Here is a 20,992-nt window from a genome sequence, read left to right as displayed (position 1 = left end):
TTCTGACTGTTTTCTCTTTCTGCCTTTGTTCTTACTTTCTTATCAAGAACTTTTCAGACGTAACTGTGTTGCTAGGAGACCCTTAACTTGAAACTACAGTCAAGGGTAATTTAGGCAAGTTTACCACTAAGTTCCGTTCCACTTGTTAATAAAAACATGGCTAAGAGTTAGTCACCAGTGAATAGTTTGTATCATGACTTACAAATAAAATGCTTAAGAAAGCTCCAGATAGTGGTGGAAGAGCTAAGAAAACAAACTGTCCTGACTCACAGATGTTTAGCATAATGGGAGAACCCTGGCCAGCCTTTGGTAAAGAGGGCGCATGCGCAGACACCTGTCTAATGACTTATGAATGACTGTTCACGAGTGATGACAACATTACTACTCCGCATCCTGTATTTTGAATTGTATGAAAAAAATGTAACCACAAAAAAACACACACACCCGCCCCATTTCAAAAATGTGTAAAAACCTGGCTTGCTAGTCTGCAAAATACACTCAGATGCACACACTACCCCTGGTTTGTCTCTGTTTGTCACTCGCCTATCTTTGTCCAGCGACACTTCGAGAACTCCCGACCCCAAGGACCTATACTCGACTGAGACGGTCCGCGGCAACACACCAGCAGTCACCGTCTACCTCATACGAGATACAAAAGCTCTCAACCATGCACCATGCACTCGTTTCTCATGGACCCTCTCAAGGCTTCCTTGGAGATGTCATCTGTCTGTCCCTGTCCCAGTGAGACAGAAGGGCAGATGTACTCTGCTTACTGTGCAGAGCTGCTTCCACACTAAGGCCTATGGATTCTGTGCTGCTCTTCAGCCTACTTTACCCAACTAGCCAGCTCTTGCCTGCCCAGTCTCCACCGTGTCCACGTCAGTCCGTGAGTCTATCCCAGTGCCCACATGTCCATCTCACTAGCTACGTGTCTATCCTATCTAGATTTGTATCCCCATGTCCAGGACCATTTTCCTTTGTAACAAATATTTAAGAGGCTTTTAGGCTTATTTTGAAACGTCCATGGATCTAATCTGAGACTTTTTGTCTCAGGTTTTTCCTTCCTAAACCAAGTGAGGAAAGAGGGGAGTTCAAAGATGGAATTATGGAGCTGGAGAGACGGCTCAGTGGTTAACAGAGCTGCCTGCCTTTCCAGAGGTCTTGAGTTCAATTCTCAGCAACTACATGATGGCTCACAACCATCTCTAATGTGATCTGATGCCCTCTTCTGGCGTATAGGTGTGCACACAGATAGAGCACTCATATACATAAAATAAATAAAACTTAAAAAAAAAAAAAAAAAAAGATGGAAGTGCATAGGCCAAGGACAAAGGATCTACCCCAATCCTGAGTACAAGGAAGGGGAGAGAATACTCAAGGCCTGGGTGTGAAAACAAGGGTCCATGACGTGTGACAGCAGGTGTAGTTGCCTATGTAAGGAAAAGACAGCTGAGTCCCACCAGAGGCCTGACAGTGCCTGAAACCTGTCCTCCTATTTTCACTTCTGTCAGTGGACAGTGCCAGCCCTCGAGTCTCAGAAGGACTGTGTCTGCTGTGGGAAAAGTAAAATTGGACCAGAGATGGCTCGGCCGCACAGTCAAGCAGGAGTGAGGGGAGGAGATGAACACAGCATCTACCGTCCTACGCCTGACCAGCTCTGGGTGCCCTGAGAGCATCCTAATCCAAACTGGCAAGCAAACTGGGAGGAGGAAGAACCCAGTGTCTACACCAGGTCTGCAGCAGGAGGCTGTGTCTACTCTGGCACTAAGGACTCTGTTTCAGTTTCCACCCACACAACAGAAGGAAGGTGCTTCCTCCACACATTAGGACTCAAAAGTCCTCAGCGATCCATCACCACTTACAGCAATTGAAGTCCCAACTACTTCAACAGACACAGCATGAATGTCTACCCATGTTTCAAACCTACCTTCTTAGCAGCAGCCAGCTTCCACCTCCGCTCTTGGGCAAAGTCTGTGGCCATCCACTGCATCTCTTCCAGCAAATAGTCCCAATGAGATTTCGGGCGTGGGGCCTCTTGAAGCTTTGGCAGCCGCCTTAGGGACCACAAGCCTTCCTTCCTTAAATCTGCTATTCGTTGATGGATCTGGTTTTCCTGTAAGGAGCAAGGATATGGATGGTACGGGTCAGTATGTAATTAAATGTACTCTGCTAAAGCGTACTGTGTAAAAGGCTCAGAAACTAAAAGACAGACTCAGAGAAGCCACAGTGTAAGGTGAGCTGCACACAGTCAAATGGGTCTAGAGGAACACAACAGAAAGAGCCAGATTCTCCCATACACCTTCAAGGAAGCCAAACAGTGGTGACCCTGCTGTCTCTAAAGAGCAAGACAAAGCCGGGTGTGGTGGCGCACACCTTTAATCCCAGCACTTGGGAGGCAGAGGCAAGTGGGTTGCTGTGAATTCAAGGCCAGCATGGTCTACATAATCGAGTCCAGGACAGTCAAGGGTACATAGAGAAACCCTGTATCGGGAAGGGGGGGGGGGGGGAATCAAAGGGTGTACAAGGGTACAAAGGGCGTACCATGCTAGGAATTCGTTTCAAAACAAACCAAAAAGTAGAAGAATCAGTCAAGACTGCCCACAGAGCTAAATAAAACCAAGCCAGACAAGAAGCACCGAGTTTATGTTAATCTAATGTAATGTAGGCTTCTTTTAAATCCCCTGAGGAAGCTGAACAAGAGCCATCCACCAAAAACTAAGTAATAAGTGCAGGGCACTGGCTGCCTCTTGAGGATGAGGGCTCCACGCTGTCACTCCCGCCTGACTTCACCACCAGCCATGAATGAAAGGAAAGCAGCCTCCCAAGGCCAGTTTCGTCACAAGGCAAAGCCGCACATGAGTCTACTCTAGCAGAAAGCGCAGCAGCATCTGGTCCAAGTCCTGGTTTCTAACGATCATAAACCAAGTGTTCAGCTTTAAACCATCACAGCCTTAAAATAACGAATGCACGTCACAAACCGCAGGACACCCCAGTCCCAGCTGTGTCACATGGTGGCACAGCACTTTACTTTGTTCAGCTACTCTCTAGGCCAACGTGGGAGCAGGATGTCCCACACCCAGCAACTGGAGGCTAGCCTAGGAAACAAGGAGATCCCCAAAACAATCAATGTGCTCCGTATTTGCTTAAGTATACTTACCAGTGTTATTTGTTCTGTCAGCTTATCCTGAGACCCATCCTGGGACGAGGCTGCATTCTGAGCAGGACTCTGTGGCTTGGGGGGAGCCGCCCCTGCCGCCCCTGGAGGCCGGGCAGTGATGGGAGACAGAGCCTTGTTGGTAGCAGAAGAGGGTCTGTTCACTGGTGAAGAACGAGCAGGCGAGGGTCCAGGGCCTGAGCCACTCACAGGTACAAGGGATGAGGAAGAAGAGGACGTGGGCAGAGAACGCTGGCCGGGCTGGGCAGAGTCCAGGGGGGGCCTGGTCGATGCCACTGTCTAGTGGGCAGAAGACAAGTGAATCAGGGTCAAGACAAGGCTTCTACAGGATCAGAGTGCCCAAATGCCAGAGAACTTAGCCAGCACAGGCCAGCAGTCAGTGCCTTCCTCTCCAAGGCAACACATGCACACAAAATTAATCCCAACACAAACCACAAGATAGATGATGTCCAAAGATTAAGTTGTTGTTTTACACAGAAACTAACAAAAGTTCCATTACACACTGCACTTTTTAAAAAAGATTTATTAATTCATTATACAATAATGTTCTGTCTGCATGTATGCCTGCATGCCAGAAGAAGGCATCAGACCTCACTATAAATGCCTGTGAGCCACTGTGTGGTTGCTGGGAGTTGAACTCTGGACCTTTGGAAGAGCAGTCAGTGCTCTTAACCTTTGAGCCGTATCTCGACCTCTGAGGTGTGGTGTTGCAAAGCCTCTAATCCCAGTGTTTAGGACTTTAGGAGGCAAAGGCAGGTAGATCTCTAAGTTTGAGGCCAGCCTGGTCTACAAAGAGAGTTCCAGGACAGTCAAGGCTACACAGAGAAACCCTGTCTTGAAAACCAAAAACGAAAATAATAATAATTAATAATAATAATAAATGATATTATTAATAATACTTTTTTACCTTAAAACAAAAGAAAACCTTGACTCTATCTTCCTCTGTCAGCCTACCGTAGGGCTGAGCTTACAGGTATATACCATCACGTGCAGTTTTTTCCTTACGTTTTTGGAAGATGTTTTCTTGTAATGCTTTTGGGTCAGAACTGGCAAATTTTACTTTTTCAATTGTGCGGAACTAAAATCTGTATTTAATGGCACATAAGGAAGGAAAGGCAGTGGCTTGGATCGTGAGGCCACAAGGAAAGGGTGCTAGACAACAAGGCACCGGGCTGAGCTCTGCACTCGCCCTGCTCACGGACTGTCCACACCACGTGAGCAGGGCGCTCACACCCTGTAGCCACGCCTTCCCCGCTATAATGGGCTGCATCCTCAAGCCGCAAGCCACAGTCCCTCCATCCCTAAACTTAAAGCAAACCAAAAAACCCACAGGGCTGTTTTTGTTTTGTAGAAACAACGCTAAACTAGATTTTAATTTTTATTATATTTTTACGTAACAATATCACTCAAATGTCAGCTTATTATCTTTATGTATCTTTTTTTAGAGACAAGAGTGAATATCGTAGCCTCAGCTGGCCATCTTCCTGTCTCAGCCTCTTTAGTGCCAGAATTAAAGGCTGGCGCTGCCAGGACCCAGCTTGGCATCTGGCATCTTTTTAACATCCATGTATGTCTCTTGTGGCAGGAAGGCTAGGGAGGTAGAATACATCTCTGTATTGCCCAGAAGCCACATTCACAATAAAGGGCCTCAACCCCAGGAGAGGCAAAAGCCGGAACTGACTGGCAAGAAGGCCAGGCAAGAGCACTAGGGCAAGGAAGACTCAGCAGACACAGCCTCAAGACTTAACAGCAGCCCCCACGGCACGTGGTCACGGTAGGTACATACAGATAGAAAGATTTACGCAAGTGTGGCCACCTCTATTCACTCACAAGTTGTTTGTGCTGTTTTCAGGAACATAGCTGAGGGACCTGTGGAAACAGAATGGCCTGCAAAGCCAGAAACTTTCTCCCATGGCCCTTTCTCCTCCCATGGTTAATCCTACCCCAACTCATAAGAAATTAAGGGTCAGCTGGGCGTGGTGGTGCACGCCTTTAATCACAGCACTTGGGAGGCAGAGGCAGGTGGATCAATGTGAGTTCAAGGCCAGCCTGGTCTACAAAGTGAGTCCAGGACAGCCAAGGCACCACAGAGAGACCTTGTCTCAAAAAACCAAAAAGTAGATTAAATAAAATAAAAACAAAAAGGTGGCGTCTTCTCTCCACTGAGTGTTCTAGAGATGTAATTCTTGGGGGGAAAAAAAAAGCTGGGCGGTGGTGGCGCACGCCTTTAATCACAGCACTTGGGAGGCAGAGGCAGGTGGATCAATGTGAGTTTGAGGCCAGCATGGTCTACAAAGTGAGTCCAGGACAGCCAAGGCAACACAGAGACGCCCTGTCTCGAAAAACAAAAAACAAACACACAAAAATATTTTAAAAAGAAAGAAAGAAAAGAAATTAAGGGTCTTTCCACCCTCCTACAATACTGGGGATTGACCCCAGGGCCGCATACATGCTGGACAAACAGTCTACTCAGCTTCCTTTTTTTACTTTTTGTGATGGGGTCTAAGTTGGCCAAGATAACCTTGAACTATCCTCCTGCCTCAACCTCCTCCCAAGTAATTGAGATTAGAGCCCTGTGTTATGAGGCCCAAGTAAGTAAGGGTTTCTATAGATTTATGTTTTCTTTTTTAAGATTTTATTTTAAATTACTTGTATGTGCCTCTGTGTGGCTCTGTGTGCACACATGGGTAGAGATGCCTTTGCAGGTCAGAAGAATCGGAACCGCAGGACTGGTCTTCTAGGTGGCTGTGAACCACCCAATGTGGATGCTGCAAACTAAGCCCGGTCCTCTGCAAGAGCAGTGTGCTCTCAACCACTGAGCACCTCTCCATCCCTGTACAGTTTCCTTCTTTACTCGCTTTGTAGACCAGGCTGGCCTCGAATTCACAGAGATCCACCTGCCTCTGCCTCCCAAGTGCTGGGATTAAAGGTGTGCGCCACCAACCCTGTACAGTTTCTTTAAATCCATTTATCATATCGGATCCTTTCAACAACAAGGACAGAAAACAAAGGTTAAAAAAAGCACAGTGCTGCTCTAAGTCAGGACTGTGACTCCAAGAGAAAGAAGATCACACTCATGACCCTCATGGGGAGCTGGAGTAGTGATGGACACCTTCAACCCTGGCACTCAGGAGGGTCTCTGTGAGTCCAGACTGCCAGGCCTACACAGAGAATCCCATTTGGGGGTTAGCAGGAGCGAGAACGAGGAGGGGGCAGAGAGGGGAAAGGAGAGAGGAGACAGAAGAGAAAGCGAGCGCACAAGCCAGCCTTGGGAACAGAGTTTAGTGGCCCTGGAGGTAACCAGCCTGCTTCTCTAACCAAGGGTGCAGGAGACCGCCATGCCTGCCGGCCTCAGAGCTCTAGAATGGCCCAAGAGGGTCACTCACAGCCCTGCCACTTGGCTAATGACGTGTCCACCTTGTGGCTTCAACTTCTCATAAAATGGAAATAACAGATTCCAGTTCACAGAACTGCTAGACAGAGAAACTAACGCCAAATAAACTCCTTCCCACAGCCCATGGCAGTCAGTAGGGACTGTTCTGCCCTTTCTGCTCCCATCTGTTCTGTCTCTGCTATATATCCTAACTAGAACTTAAAGCCCCTACTAACATGAGGGAGGTGAGGGCAAAGGGGCCGAGCACTGACACCATCTACAGCTGATGCACCCATACTGCTCAGTCTCACTGGCCTCCAGGAACTGCGGTAAGCGCTCACACACACCAGCACACCAGTGTAGAATCAGTGAGGAGGAAGGGCACCCCGCACACCACAGCAGGCACAGTGCTGTGCACACTGGAGGATTCCCACAACTGGGAAAGGGAAAGGCAGCAGCAAAGCAGGAAGCCTAGCTACTGGTGCGGAGCCGCTTCACCCTGAACACCTCGAGTCAACACCTGACTGTTACCTCATCCGTTCTCTTTGGGTCAGTCCCACACTTTCAAGACTGGGAAAAATTGGTCACTGTCTAAGGGTTCGCAGAAGACCAAATGGGGAGACGAATACAACGCCCTTTGTATGTGACTCAACAGGTCGAGGCTCCCTCTACTAACAGCAACAATAAGAATGGTTTTCTATTACTTTAATGAGTGTTATTACAAAGCCAAATAGAATTAATTTGCAACTGCTACAAGAACCAACTGTGCTCAGAGGGCACATAGAGCTGCTCCCGGGACTGTGCGGGTTCAGGCAGACCACCCTACCCAGTACCTAGACAGCAAGCCACCTTTGCAGACTGTTTCCTCTTTTCTTCTGCACCTCACTAGTAAAACAGCCAATGTCCACAGAGTACCTGGGTCTGGGAGGAAAGCTGAGAGGTCTGCATCTGTGCCTTCCCGGGCATCGGAACGTGGAGGGCCGGCTGGGCAGGCTGTGAAGGAGCAGGGAGCTGGCTGGGCAAAGGGGCAGGGATAGGGGCATTCAGCTGTTGAGTCTTCACTGGGATTTGGAGCTGAGTTGGTGCCTCCACCATCTGTGACTGCTGCGAAAACTGTAAGGTGGAAGGGAGGGCTGTGGCTGGGACACTGGCCGGGGGCAGCCTCGCAGGGAGCTGCGGTGGTGGCGTATGCAAGCTGGCAGCGTTCTGCACAGGAGGCCCTGTAGAAGGGTCGTACTGCTGCTGGCTCTGCTTCTGTCCAGTGAGCTGTGTGGCCTGAGGAGTTGGGGGCATCCCTCCTGCAAAATAAGAAAGAGCCCAAAGCACAGACCTCAATGCATAACAGTTTCTACAAAGTGAGTCCCAAGGACACACACTGGACATTCTGTCTCTCACATGAGAACTGTTGCATTCAGGATGGGAGTGCCCTACAGCACACCTAAGGTCAGGGTGAGCACATAAGGAAGGGAAGAATGCACCCAACTACTGCAAGTTAGCACTATGCAAAACAAGTATCGAATAAGCACGGGCATCAGACAGCAGTAGCAATTAGGAACACAGAAATAAAATAACCAAAAAGCACAATGCGGAGATATGTGGCTCCCACTGGATTGGCAAGAACCTGTCTCTGGGGGCTTCCTCAGTGCGGAACGGACTGGGGCGCAGAGACATGTTCGCACGGGGGAAACTCCACATCCAGTGCGCTCCCCTGACTACAGCCCCAGTGGCGGGGCTCCAGGTTTTGGACACCCCCTCACGCTGAGCTAAGAGCACTGCTCTACTGCTGGGTCTTACCTTGAACTGTCGGCATTAACTGCTGCAGAGGGACTCCTGCATTCACCCCTGGATGCTGGAAAACCACCCCTGGATGACCCACTTCAAGACGAGGTCTCTTAGACTGCTCTAGAATAATGTTCAAGAAAGGTGTTGTTTCAAGTAAAAATAAAATCACAGAAGTAGTGGGGAAAAACATACATAAGTGTTTTTATAGTCTTTTGAAGGTAAGCCCTTCTATGATATAAGGGATACGGGTAACATAGTTTCACTAAATTTTGCAAGTACAAAGAAAAGCATCAAAGGCCAAAGGACAAGCAACAACTGAGAGACGTTACAGCACGTGACTGGCAGAGGCTCACTTACTCATTCTCAAAGCACTCACGAATAGCATGACAAGTTTCAATGCCCAGGACAGTGGGCAGAAAACATCAACAGCTAGGCAAGCATAGAGTCACAGATGGTTCATGAGCAATGACAGCTCCTGTGCTGGCTTACGCAGCATCAGACGCCCGCGTCAGAACAGGAGGTATGACTAAACCGTACGTCAGACCACCAAAGATTACCACAATTATTAAAATACGGAAAATGGACAGAATCTGAGAGAAACAGAAACTGTTGACAGTGATGGAACTGGCCATGCCTGCTGGCAGGCAGCCTGGCAGCAGCACTGCATCTCAATCCTCTGGGAGGGACCTGGCAGGCTGGCCCTTCAGACCTACTACCAGATAATGTCAAGTCAACATTTCAGACTAAATGTTAAGTCTCCGTCCTTTCTTGCAGAAAAAAGCGTGGTGATAAAGCACGGACGACGAGCATAGACTGATAAGAACCGGGTGTTGTAGGACAGACCTAGAAACCCAGCACTGGGGACCCAGAGGCAGGAGGTTCCCTCCAGTTCAAGGCTAGCCTACGCTACATTAGGAGTGGCAGGCCAGCCAGGTCCCACAGTATGTGAATAATAATTATAGCAACAATACCAACAGTGACAGTGACGACAGGTAGCACAGTAACGACTCACTCCCACAGAGCAGAGTGCTGCCACACCAGAAGACTCAGGGGCACTGACTGGGAAAGTGACCCATTATGATCTGGTTTTTTTTTTTTTTTTTTTTTTTTTTTAAAGTAACTCTGTGTCAACATGTTGAAATCTGAAATTTTTTTTTCAAAATAACTCCTATGTAAGGAAATGTGGGGCGTGTGCAGAATGTCTGTGAGAAGCAGAGCGCTGACAGTGGTCTGTGCAGCGGCTGCAGAAGCAGCAGACATGAAGTCAGAAGCAGCTATGTGTCACCTTCTGAATTACTTGAGCCTCTCACATTAAAAAAAAAAGAAAGAAAAAAAAAAGATGTCATCACATTATGGGGGGAGAGGGTTGGCAGCTTAAAAAGGTGGTGGTAGTGCACGCCTTTAATCCCAGCGCTCAGGAAGCAGAGGCAGGCGAATCTCTGTGAGTTTGAGACCAGTCTGGTTTACAGAGCAAGTTCCAGGACAGTCAGGGCTACACAGAGAGACCCTATCTCAAAAAACCAATAAATAAACAATAAACAAACAAGAAAATATATAATAGCTTCCAAAGGTGGCTAGGCAATGCTAACAGTGAGTCACAGCACAATGGTTGTTCCTGGGAAATCAGATGCAATGTATAGAATCAACTGATAAATTCCTAACTTAAATACAGATAAAGACTTATGCAAATATTTTAGTTGATAATAACCCAAAAGAAGATTTAACTTAGAAAGTAGAAATTAAGATCTTGAGAAACATGTGGCAACTAAACTGCCACTTCACTGTTGGCCGTGCTGGGCATACCTGTGGGTGGCATCACCTGTTGCCTCTTAAAGGGGTCGGCTTCTGTGGCACTGCCAGCCCCCACCACTAGGCTCCCAGTCAGAGCTTGGTGCTGGAAAAAAATTAAAAGCAATGAGATTCTTACTGTTATAACAGTCAGAAGAATAACACACACTACAACTACCATATCTACCCCAAACACTGACTCACTCCTTCTAGTAAGGAGGCTGCTAACTACCTACCCAATGCCTTTAAACACAACACACGTAATGTACATTTATGTATCAGAAATACTGTAAGATTCTAACTTACCTCTGAAGAGAAAAAAAGAGCTTGTAAAGACTCATTATTCTGGCTTTAAATGGAATTTCAAATCATCTCCAATTTAAAACCAACCTTCAAAAGCTAGCTTTCCATACTAAACGAAAACAAAAGGGAGGCCTGACTTCCAGTTCTCAGGCTTGGCTGACTTAAGGCTATACTTGGCCCAATTTCACAACAAAAATTCAGTAACAAAAGGAGAAGTGCAGGTGCCTTCCTACTGGGGAGACAACAGGAAGACCCTAATTAATAACAAGCTATCCTGAACCTTCAAACATGATTTTTTTTTGGTTACCATCCCCCACACACACATATATAACGTATGTATGTGTATCCACGCATATATGTATGTGTATATATGCAAATGAAATAGGTATGTTAAATAAGGCTGAAACAAAGTACAAGAACCCAACCTGTACAAACGACGTGGGTTCAGCTACCCATATCTGACACTCTGGAAAGTCAGAGTTCTGATGGCCAGTGAGACAAGAAGTGGGTGGGAGGACGGGCAGGTATGTCAGTGTGATCAGCATGGCAGTCTAAGCCTACAGAAAAGCCCAGGAACAAGGGCGTCCCAGCGCCTGCTGCAAACTCTGGATGACAATAAAGCCCACGAAGGAGCAATTCAGCAACAGCCCCTGTGCCTGGGTCGGTAGGGGCAGGGCTACACATGTGACCTGCGAACGACAGAGAAAGGGGGATTGGGACAATCCTTACACGTTACTTCTGCTCGGCTATAAACCAAAAACTGCCCTAAAGAAAGCAGCCAGGCGTGGTGGTACAAGTCTTTAATGGCAGCACTCAGGAGACAGAGGCGGGTGGATCTTTGTGAGTGGAGGCTAGTCTGCTCTACATGGTCCCAGGACAGCCAAGGCATCATAGCGAGGCCCAGCACTCAGGAAGCAGAAGCAGAAAGCTCTCTGAGTGGGAGACCAGCCAGGGATACATAGTGGGACCCTCTCAAAAAAAAAAAAATCTAATAGTCAAAAACCATTAAAGAGGTGTTAGAGAGATGGCTCAGAGGTTAAGAGCACTGTCTGCTCTTCCAGAGGTCCTGAGTTCAATTCCCAGCAACCACACGGTGGCTCACTGCCATCTATAATGAGATCTGGTGGCCTCTTCTGGCCTGCAGGTGTACATGCAGACAGAACACTCTAAACATAATAAATAAATCTTTTAGAAAAAAACCATGAAAGCATAATCACCTGAAACCCTACCGCTGACATGCCACTTTACAAAGAGCAGTTCACTGCTCCTGGGCAGCAGAGACTACACTACCCTTCTCCGTGTGAGCGCTGTCCTGCTGTCTCAGCAGGTCTCTGACAGCACTGCTGCTCAGCAGCTACAGGCGTGGCACGGCTCTCTAAAGGGCTTGGGTCTTCCAGTCTCCTCAGTGGGGCACCTTAGACACCAAAGTTAATCAAAAGACTGCCCTATGCACACAGCTACTGCACTAAGTGGCCTGAGGTGTGAGCTCACCACTACCAGGTGGCATAGTAAGCACAGGGGCTGTTCACATTTAGCAAAGGAGGAAGGAAGGAGAGAGCAGGAGACAGAAGTGTGCTGGCTGGTCTTCTGTCCACTTGACACAAGCTACAGTCATCTGAGAGGAGGGAATTGAGAAAATGTCTCCGTAAGATCAGGCTGTAGGCAAACCTGTAGGCATTTTCTTAATTAGTGCTTGATGGGGGAGGGGCCCAGACCATCCTGAGTCTATAAGAAAGCAAATTGGGCAAGACATGAGGAGCAAGCTGGACATAGTGGCGCATGCCTTTAATCCCAGCACTTGGGAGGCAGAGGCAGGCGAATGTGAGTTCGAGGCCAGCCTGGTCTACAAAGGGAGCCCAGGACAGCCAAGGCTACACAGAAAAACCCTGTCTCGAAAAACAAAAAAAGGGAGACTAGAGAGAGGTCTCAGATATTAAGAGCACTGTCTGCTCTTCCAGAGGTCCTGAGTTCAATTCCCAGCAACCACACGGTGGCTCACGACCATCTACAATGGGATTAGATGCCCTCTTCTGGCCTGCAGGTGTACATGAAGATAGAGCTCTCATATACATAAAATACATAAATCTTTAAAAACAGAAAAAGACGGGAGAACAAGACAGTACGCAGTACTCCTTCATGGTCTCTGCCTCCAGGTCCCTGCCCTATTTGAGCTCCTCTCCTGGCTTCCTTCAGTATTGCACTCCAATGTGGAAGTAGAAGCCAAAAAATCCCTCCCTCCCCATCTTGCTTTTTCGTCAGAGCGGTTCACTGTGGAAACCCTAACTCAGAGAGGTAGACAAAAAGGAATGATCTGAAAAATCAAAACATGTGAACAGTGGCTTCTCTGTGAATGAGATTATAGATAACTTTTAATTCATGTATGTGCACTTTTCTCAGTTTTCCAAATACTCTGAAACAAATGGGTATCACTTGTATATCCAAGACAGTTATTACTCTTTAGTGAAAAGATAAGTGGCCTGCATCCAGGAGCGACCAAGGACTCTGTACTAGAGGGAACATACTACAAATATCTAAGTCCTAGGTAAAGCATCAGAACAATCAAGACGTAGCAGGTGATACAGGAAGCTCCAGAAAGGAGCAAGTTTCCCAAAGTTGGCATGTGGCATGAGGGCAGTCCCCAAGCTCTGTGGAAGGATGACAGGGAGAGCAGACACTGCTGGACAAAGGAGGCCTGTCTCCTCTGCCCAGCTCTAACTACAAGATTTTAGGAGTCTGACTGACCATTAACCACAAGCAGACAGACACCCAGGGCATATACAGAGGCCAAAATAAGAAACTGAGATGTTAAGTACCACCTGCCTCAAAGGAGAGCAAATGTGCAGCTCCAACACAGTAACCAGGCACAGTGGGGCAACACTATAACCCTGTATTCTGGGGACCACAACTACAAGATCAGCCTGGACTTCAAGAAGAAACCTTGTCCTTAAAAAAAAAAAAAAAAAAAAGTTCGAGGCCAGCCTGGTCTACAAAGTGAGTCCAGGACAGCCAGGGCTACACAGAGAAACCCTGTCTGGAAAAAACAAGAAAACAAAGTTAGCCAGGGTGCAGTAAGATGGTCCAGGAGATCAGCTGCTTGCCACTGGCCTGATAGCTTGAGCTCTACACACGAGATCCCCTACGTCTACATGAGATAAGTAGGGAACCAACTTCCTAGAGTGTGTACTGTAGTCCAGACAGGCAGCTGTGAGGTGCTTAGACACATATGCACAACAAATAAATGTAAGGTATCTCTCAATGAGTCTAGACACCACACCATGAGGAAGAACAGTGAAGGAAGGTGTGACATGTGGCCTACAGAGCTCCAGCTCGACATGACCGCTGCCTACACAAGATGGACTCACCTCCTCCTGGAGAAAGACTTACATTATCAGGAAACTGCAGCTCCTGAAGCCACATTTCTCCTTATTTTTTTCATTTTTTCTTTTTCTTTTCACTAAGATAGGGTTTCTCTGTGTAGGCTTGGCCGTCCTGGAACTCACTCTGTCAACAAGGCTGGCCTCGAACTCACAGAGATTCACCTGCCTCTGCCTACCCAAGGGCTGGGATTAAAGGCGTGCACCAGCACCATCTAAGCCTTCTTTTCCAAAGGTACGTCCAAAGTCGGGCTGGAGAGATGACTTGGTGGTTAAAAGCATTTCCTCCTCTGGTAGAAGACCAGAGTTTGATTCCCAGCACTACACAGTGGCTAAAAAGCTACTGTAACTCCAGTTCTAGGGAATCCCACATTCTCTTCTGGTCACCACAGGCACCAGAACAAATGTGGTAGACATACATACATGCAAGAAAAACACTTAAGTACACAAAATGAAAATCTTGTTTAGCTGGGTGTGGTGGCGCATGCTTTTAATCCCAGCACTCGGGAGGCAGAGGCAGGCAGATCACTGTGAGTTCAAGGCCAGCCTGGTCTACAAAGTGAGTCCAGGACAGCCAAGGCTACACAGAGAAACCCTGTCCTGAAAAACCAAAACCAAAACAGACCAAAACAAAAAAACATCTTGTTCTTTTAAAAAAGAGCCAGATTTTGGTTTTTAAAATGGGGGGCGGGGCTTCCATGGGAGGTGGGAGGAGCCTGAAGGGGTTGGCAGTTAAGAGTTGATGGTTGACAGTTGAGGGGGGGTGGTAGAGAAGCTTGGATGTATGTGGGTTATGAGGATTAGAGTAGGGCTGGAGAGATGGCTCAGAGGTTAAGAGCACTGACTGCTCTTTCAAAGGTCCTGAGTTCAATTCCCAGCAACCACATGGTGGCTCACAACCATCTATAATGAGATCTGATGCCCTCTTCTGGCCTGCAGGTGTACATGCAGGCAGAGCACTGTATACATAATAACAAAGAAATCTTAAAAAAAAAAAAAAAAAAAAAAAAAAAAGAGGATTAGAGTAGTTTATTTTAGCTTATTGTTTGATTAGTAGCAGTTTAGATTCTGCCCAGCCTTAGTGCTTGCAGCTTTCAGTCTCTCTGTGTCAATTACTGGCTTCCTAGGCCAAACAGATACAATTTATTGTAACAATATGTACAGTGAAACAGGTTAAGATCCCCTCCATGCCTGTAAACTTTCCATTACACACATAGAGGGGAATCAAACTCTGCAGAAGCAGCAGCAGCAGCCCCGGGAAACAGCTGGCCACAGAGAACTCTGCATCTGTAGTCTCATCAGCACAAACGGCTGCAACATTCTTTTTAGAATGCTTCGGGTAGCTGTCAGACAACACGTGTGAGAACAAGAAGGTTGGGATATTCAGATATATCCATCAATATTCTTGGCTAAACAAGATGTAAACTATGTCAAGCGCCATAAGCTAACCCTCTTCTTACACACGAATGCTACACCCAACGAGCACTTCCCCATGGAGACCTACGCACCAGCTGAAGGGCTACAGATCTCAGACTGACGGGGTAAAAGATAACATAAAGGAGCAAGCCACAGCCGGGCATGGTGGTGCATGCCTGAAATCCCAGCACTCAGGAGGCTGAGGCAGGAGAATGGATGTGAGTTTGAGGCCAGCCTGGTCTACAAAGCTCCAGGACATCCAAGACTACACAGAGAGACCCTATCTAGAAAAATCATGTAATGCTAGCAGTTTAGAAGCAGGGGCAGAGGACTGTGCATGGGACTTTAAATAATAATATCATTTATATGGGTATGAAATACTAAATAACCCATTCCAAGTTTCTGTATATTTGAAATTTTTCTTAATACACGGTTGAGAAGGAAAATGGAGAAAGTGACTGCATACCATTTAAAATACCATCAGCAGGGCTGAGGACATGGCTCGATGGCTGAGGCCCTTCCTGTGCAAGCCTCCCTATAGCCCACATGAGCCAGATGTTGTGGTGCCCAGCTGTAATCCCAGCACTCCTATGCTTAGCTGGGAGGTGCACAAAGAGCAGTCAGTGACTCACAACAGATGTAGCAGCAGGCAGATCTCTGTGAATTCCAGGCTAGCCTAGTCTACATAACAAGTTATAGGCTAGCCAGGGCTATACAGCCAAAAAAGGAAAGTGTCTCAAAAGCTGTTCTCTAACCTACACACACACACACACACACACACACACACACACACACACACACACACACACGAGAGAGAGAGAGAGAGAGAGAGAGAGAGAGAGAGAGAGAGAGAGAGAGAGAGAGAGAATATGAACTTTTTTTTTTTTTTTTAAAGGACCAGGCTGGCATGGTATCTCATGCCTTTAATCCCAGCACTCATGAGGCAGAGGCTATTTGAAGCCTGGTCTACACAGAAAATTCCAGGCTAGCCATGGTTACATGCTGATACCCTGACTCAAAATGGAAACAAAGGGAGCAATAATTAAGAACAGTGGGACTGTGTCTCATGACCACACACTTAAGGAAACCCGAACGTCCTCACCTTTAGAGCTGTGTGTTAAGCTTTTCTTTACAGTGTCATCACTGATAGACTTTTCCCTGGTTTATCTACAGAGCTCTGCTTCTGATGAGTTTTGTTTTTGCGACACAGCCCTCATTCACCCACAGAGCACTCTGGTTGACACTCGTCTGCCTGAATACACATAGCCATTGGCCAAGGCTGCTGCAAAAGCCTCTTGGCTCTCTCCAGTTAGGGGCACTGACACACAGCGCTGTGTAAACACCACTACACCTATGCTCCAGTGCACACAAAGTTTAAAATCCCTCTGGCCTGCACTGCTGAGTCAGGGAAGTACTCATCACTTATCTCTTCCAGGTGAAACAAAATGTCTCCTCATGCCTACATCAAGCACACTCCACCAAAAGGGTGAAAACCACACATACACACATCAACACGTATCATCCAATTTTCTCTCTGGTATGTTTAATTGTGGTTCTGAATGGCTTATTTTGCACTGAACTTATTCGCACTGATTTTACACTGAAACTTTCCGTGTATTTGTACATGCCTTTTACCTCCACAGTCCCACTGTGGTTACACAAACAGGCCTCTGTATGACATATAAATAGACCAACACATTACATTTCTCCAAATACTGACAATGATTCCACACATAAATTTTCTTTTTACTTTGTTGTTGTTTGTTTCTGTATCTCTGACTGTTCTATGTAGACCAGGCCGGCCTCTTAAACTCAGAGATGCGCCTGCCTCTGCCTCCCAGAGCTGGGAACAAAGGCGTGCGCCACTGCGCCTGGCTGAATTGTCTGAGAATTTGTAACTTAAACTTCATCTTCAGGGACTAGAGAGGTGCCTCAGCACTGAGAGCACTCGCTGCTCTTCTAAAGAGTCTAAGCTCAGTTCCCGGCACCCACAACCACCAGCAACTCCACAGTTCCAGAAGATCCAACAGCCTCGGTATAACTGCAACACACATGGCATACATACTCAGAGACACACAGAAAATACACAAATAAAAGCAAAAACTTTAGCAGGGCGGCGGTGGTGCATGCCTTTAATCCCAGCACTTGTTAGAGGAAGACAAATCTCTGTTAAGTTTGAGGTTAGCCCGGTCTACAGAGCAAGTACCAGGACAGCAGAGCTACAGAGAAACCCTGTCTCAAAATAAAATTAAATAAGACAGAGCCTTTTTTTTTTTTTTTTTTTTTTTTTTTTTTTGAGACAAGGGTTTCTCTGTGTATCCCTGGCTGTCCCGGACTCACTTTGTAGACCAGGTTGGCCTCGAACTCACAGAGCTCCACCTGCCTCTGCCTCCCGAGTGCTGGGATTAAAGCCTGCGCCACCACGCCCGACCTTATTTTGTTTTGAGGTTTGTCTCTAAAATCATGGCAATGAGTTTCAAATAGCAGAATCAGGGTTACTGCTCCCCACAAAGGTGAGCCATGCTCTTGGCCTGTCTCACGGTTGATCAAGGAACAAAGACAACATACTTGGGGTGGGGCGGGGCGGGGTCCAGGGTCTCCTAGGTAGCTCTGCCTGGCCTACAACTCACTGTGTAGACTAAGCCAGCCTCAAATTTGCAACAATTTCCCTGCCTCTTGATTCCTGAGTGCTGAAGTACAGAAGTGACCCAGCACATGTAGCCCAGAAGATAAGTTTTCCCCCCTAGGTTTTTCAAGACAGGGGTTTCTCTCTGGAGCCTTGGCTGTCCTGCACTCTAACCAGGCTGGCCTCGAACTCATAGAGATCCACCTGCCACTGCTTCCCAAGTGCTGAAACTTGTCTCAAAAAAATAAATAAATAAAACAGCCGCCGCCACCTTCTTTTTTTTGGCGGGGGGGAGGTTTCGAGACAGGGTTTCTCTGTGTGTAGCCTTCGCTGTCCTGGGCTCACTTTGTAGACCAGGCTGGTTCGAACTCACAGAAATCCACCTGCCTCTGCCTCCTGAGTGCTGGGATTAAAGGTGTGCACCACTACACCTGGCCAGAAGATAAGTCTTAAACATGTTGTGCCATGAAGGGAGTGAGACCTATCAAAGGTACACTGCAGCCAGCTAGAAGAGGCCTCAGGCAGGCAATTACAAACATGAGAGCTGTGGGAAAGGGCTGGGCAGCTGCTTGACAAGGAAAATGAGACCTGATTGAACATCATGTGGGTTATATACTGGAGTGAGACCCTGCTAAAGCCCAGTCAACTTCATGCTCACAGTGATGTGCTTGCCTGTGACAGAAGCATCACTTGACAAAATTCAATATCCACTGATGAAGGGAATTCCCCAGCCTCAAAACAGACATCCACAAACTGATGGCTTCCACCCTCACCCTGCAGAAAAGATCCTGGCAGCAAGATGAGTGTCTCGGTTTCCCCTGCTATGAAATACCATCACAGTGAAGCCCCGCCGGCACGACACAGCACGGCACAGCACAGGAGAAAAAGTTAAGGCTCAGTGCTAGAGACACAGCAGTTAAGAGCACTGTCTAGTCTTCCAGCAGACTGGGGTTCAATTCCCAGCACCTACACGGTAGCTCACAACCATCTCAACTCCAGTTCCAGGATAATCTAATGCCCTCTTCCAACCTCCATGGGCACAGCATGTACATGGTGCACAGATATATATGCAGGTAAAACACATAAAATAAAAACAAATCTAAAAATGAGTAAGAGTTGGGCTGGAGAGATGGCTCAGAGGTTAAGAGCCCTGTCTGCTCTTCCAGAGGTCCTGAGTTCAATTCCCAGCAACCACATGGTGGCTCACAACCACCTATAATGAGATCTGATGCCCTATTTTGGCCTGCAGGTGTACATGCAGGCAGAACACTGTATACATTATTAATTAAATAAATCTTTAAAAAAAAAGAGAGAGAGAGAAAGAGTTAGGCATGTTGGTATACAAAGATAATCCCAGCACTCGGGTAGACAGAGGCAGGCAGATCTCTGTGAGTTTGAGGCCAGCCTGATCTATACACCGGCTCCAGGACAGACAGGACTACACAGAGGAACCTGTCTTGAAATACGCCCCCAAAAGAAAAATGTTAAGTTATACTTCATCAAAACTTTAAATATTTGTTCTACAAATAGTAGTCAAGGAAAAAAATTGCAACTGGCATAGTACTGTCGTACCAAAACTTTGGTATCTGGATCACGCAAGAAAAACTTCTAAACTCAACAATAAACCAACAATGTAATGAAAAAGAAATGAGTAAGATACAAACACTTCACCAAAAAGATGTGCCAATAAACATGGGGAAAGATGCTCAAGGTCACAGCCTGAGAACTGCCTCGTGCCCGTCACTGACCGGTCGGGCTACAGAGAGGTGATGAGGTGGGGAGTGAGAACTACGACTCCCACTACTGCACTGCTGAGAGCAGAGGCCACACAGGAAAAGGAGTGTAGCCCTCTCCTATGAAGTTGAGCATACATCCACATATGGCCCTAAAACAGTGCAACTCTGACTCCCAGGTACCGTGTTAATGAGATGAGCAACTTGTAAACAGTCAGCACTTTTGTCTGTGACTCCTAAAACATACTCAACTACCCATCAAAACACGGAAGTGCTTCCCAGCAACACCAGGAGAGCAGTCTAACTCGTAGAAACACAATGAGGCTGGAGGTCTTCTTAGTGTCTTAATGGTTTTGCAGGAAGCACAAGTTTGCTTCTCCAATAGCAGCTCACAACCATTTAACTCAAGTTCCAGAAGATCTGACGCTTTCTTCTGGTTTCTACAGACACTAGGTGCACACACAGCGTGCACACACACACACACACACACACACACGTGCCAGATTCTCCATGCTGAGAAGGGCGGATGCCTGCCAAGAAGGGAAACAGGGAAGGCAACCTGGGTAAGCTGCCTTCCTTCTCGGAAAGAATGGGTTAAGTCATCTCACTCTACAAACTTTGTGGCCTTTGTTTCAATAACTTATGAAGATCACCACAGACATTATGGAAAAAAATTAGGTTCTTTCCCAGTTTGGCAAAACCGTAAACAAATCTGCTTCCCTTACCAGTTTCTAATTGCTAGTGTCCGTTGGAATATAGGAACCTGTGATGACGAGTTACAACCCCAAGTACCAAGGTGCAGAAAGTCCTCAGCAACCAGAAGAGACAATAAGCTAACCAGAAAAGTGCTCCATGACTCCACGACGCCCCACCCTGGAGAAGTCACAAACTTACAAGGTGGAGAGCACTCGGCAGAGGGCAGGAAGGTCAGACTAGAGCGCATGGGGGACTGCTTAGTGGACAAAATAAAACACCTTTTGTGTTATGCTGCGTTGGGAAGCACACGACCCTTTGGTTTGGTCTGTCAGCATTCACACAACTATAGACCGAAGAAAAGTGAATGTTAAGTAAACACCACCAAAGTACTTAAGTCTCATGTAACTCACTGACTAAAATGGGTGTCTACATAGGAACGAATGTAACAACTCAAGTAGCTGATCAATGCAGAAGGAATGTGGGAGTAAGTATGGGGGGAAGGGGGAGAGGAGGAGGGGCTCAGGGTCTTCTTGGGCGACACAGTGAGCTGAGACCAGCCTCGGTCACTTACGCCTCTGTCTTAGTGATTCACAACTATAATCCCACCAGGGGAGAGGTAGGAGAGCCACTGTAAATTTGAGGTCGGCTTGAGCTACAGAGTAAGTTCCAAGTCAGCCTGGGGTAGAGTAAAACTCTGTTGAAAAGAAAAGAAAAAGAAGAAAGGAA

At 47.0% G+C, this 20,992-nt stretch overlaps 1 protein-coding gene across 1 annotated transcript in view; it reads right to left on the bottom strand.

The window, feature by feature from the left end:
• The window catches only part of Ep400 (E1A binding protein p400), a 101,194-nt gene that overhangs the window by 64,744 nt on the left and 15,458 nt on the right, over positions 1-20,992 (bottom strand). Inside the window, exons 3-7 of the mRNA XM_051161752.1 lie at positions 10,134-10,224; positions 8,343-8,450; positions 7,464-7,846; positions 3,158-3,454; positions 1,928-2,113 (exon numbers count right to left, since the gene is read on the bottom strand). Coding sequence (XP_051017709.1) covers positions 1,928-2,113; positions 3,158-3,454; positions 7,464-7,846; positions 8,343-8,450; positions 10,134-10,224 — 1,065 coding nt within the window. The remainder of the gene's footprint in view (positions 1-1,927; positions 2,114-3,157; positions 3,455-7,463; positions 7,847-8,342; positions 8,451-10,133; positions 10,225-20,992) is intronic.

This window comes from Acomys russatus, chromosome 19 (assembly GCF_903995435.1).
Source record: "Acomys russatus chromosome 19, mAcoRus1.1, whole genome shotgun sequence".
NCBI classification, from domain to species: domain Eukaryota; kingdom Metazoa; phylum Chordata; class Mammalia; order Rodentia; family Muridae; genus Acomys; species Acomys russatus.
Note: the sequence above shows the minus strand (reverse complement) of the source record. Positions and strands in the feature narration are given on the sequence as shown.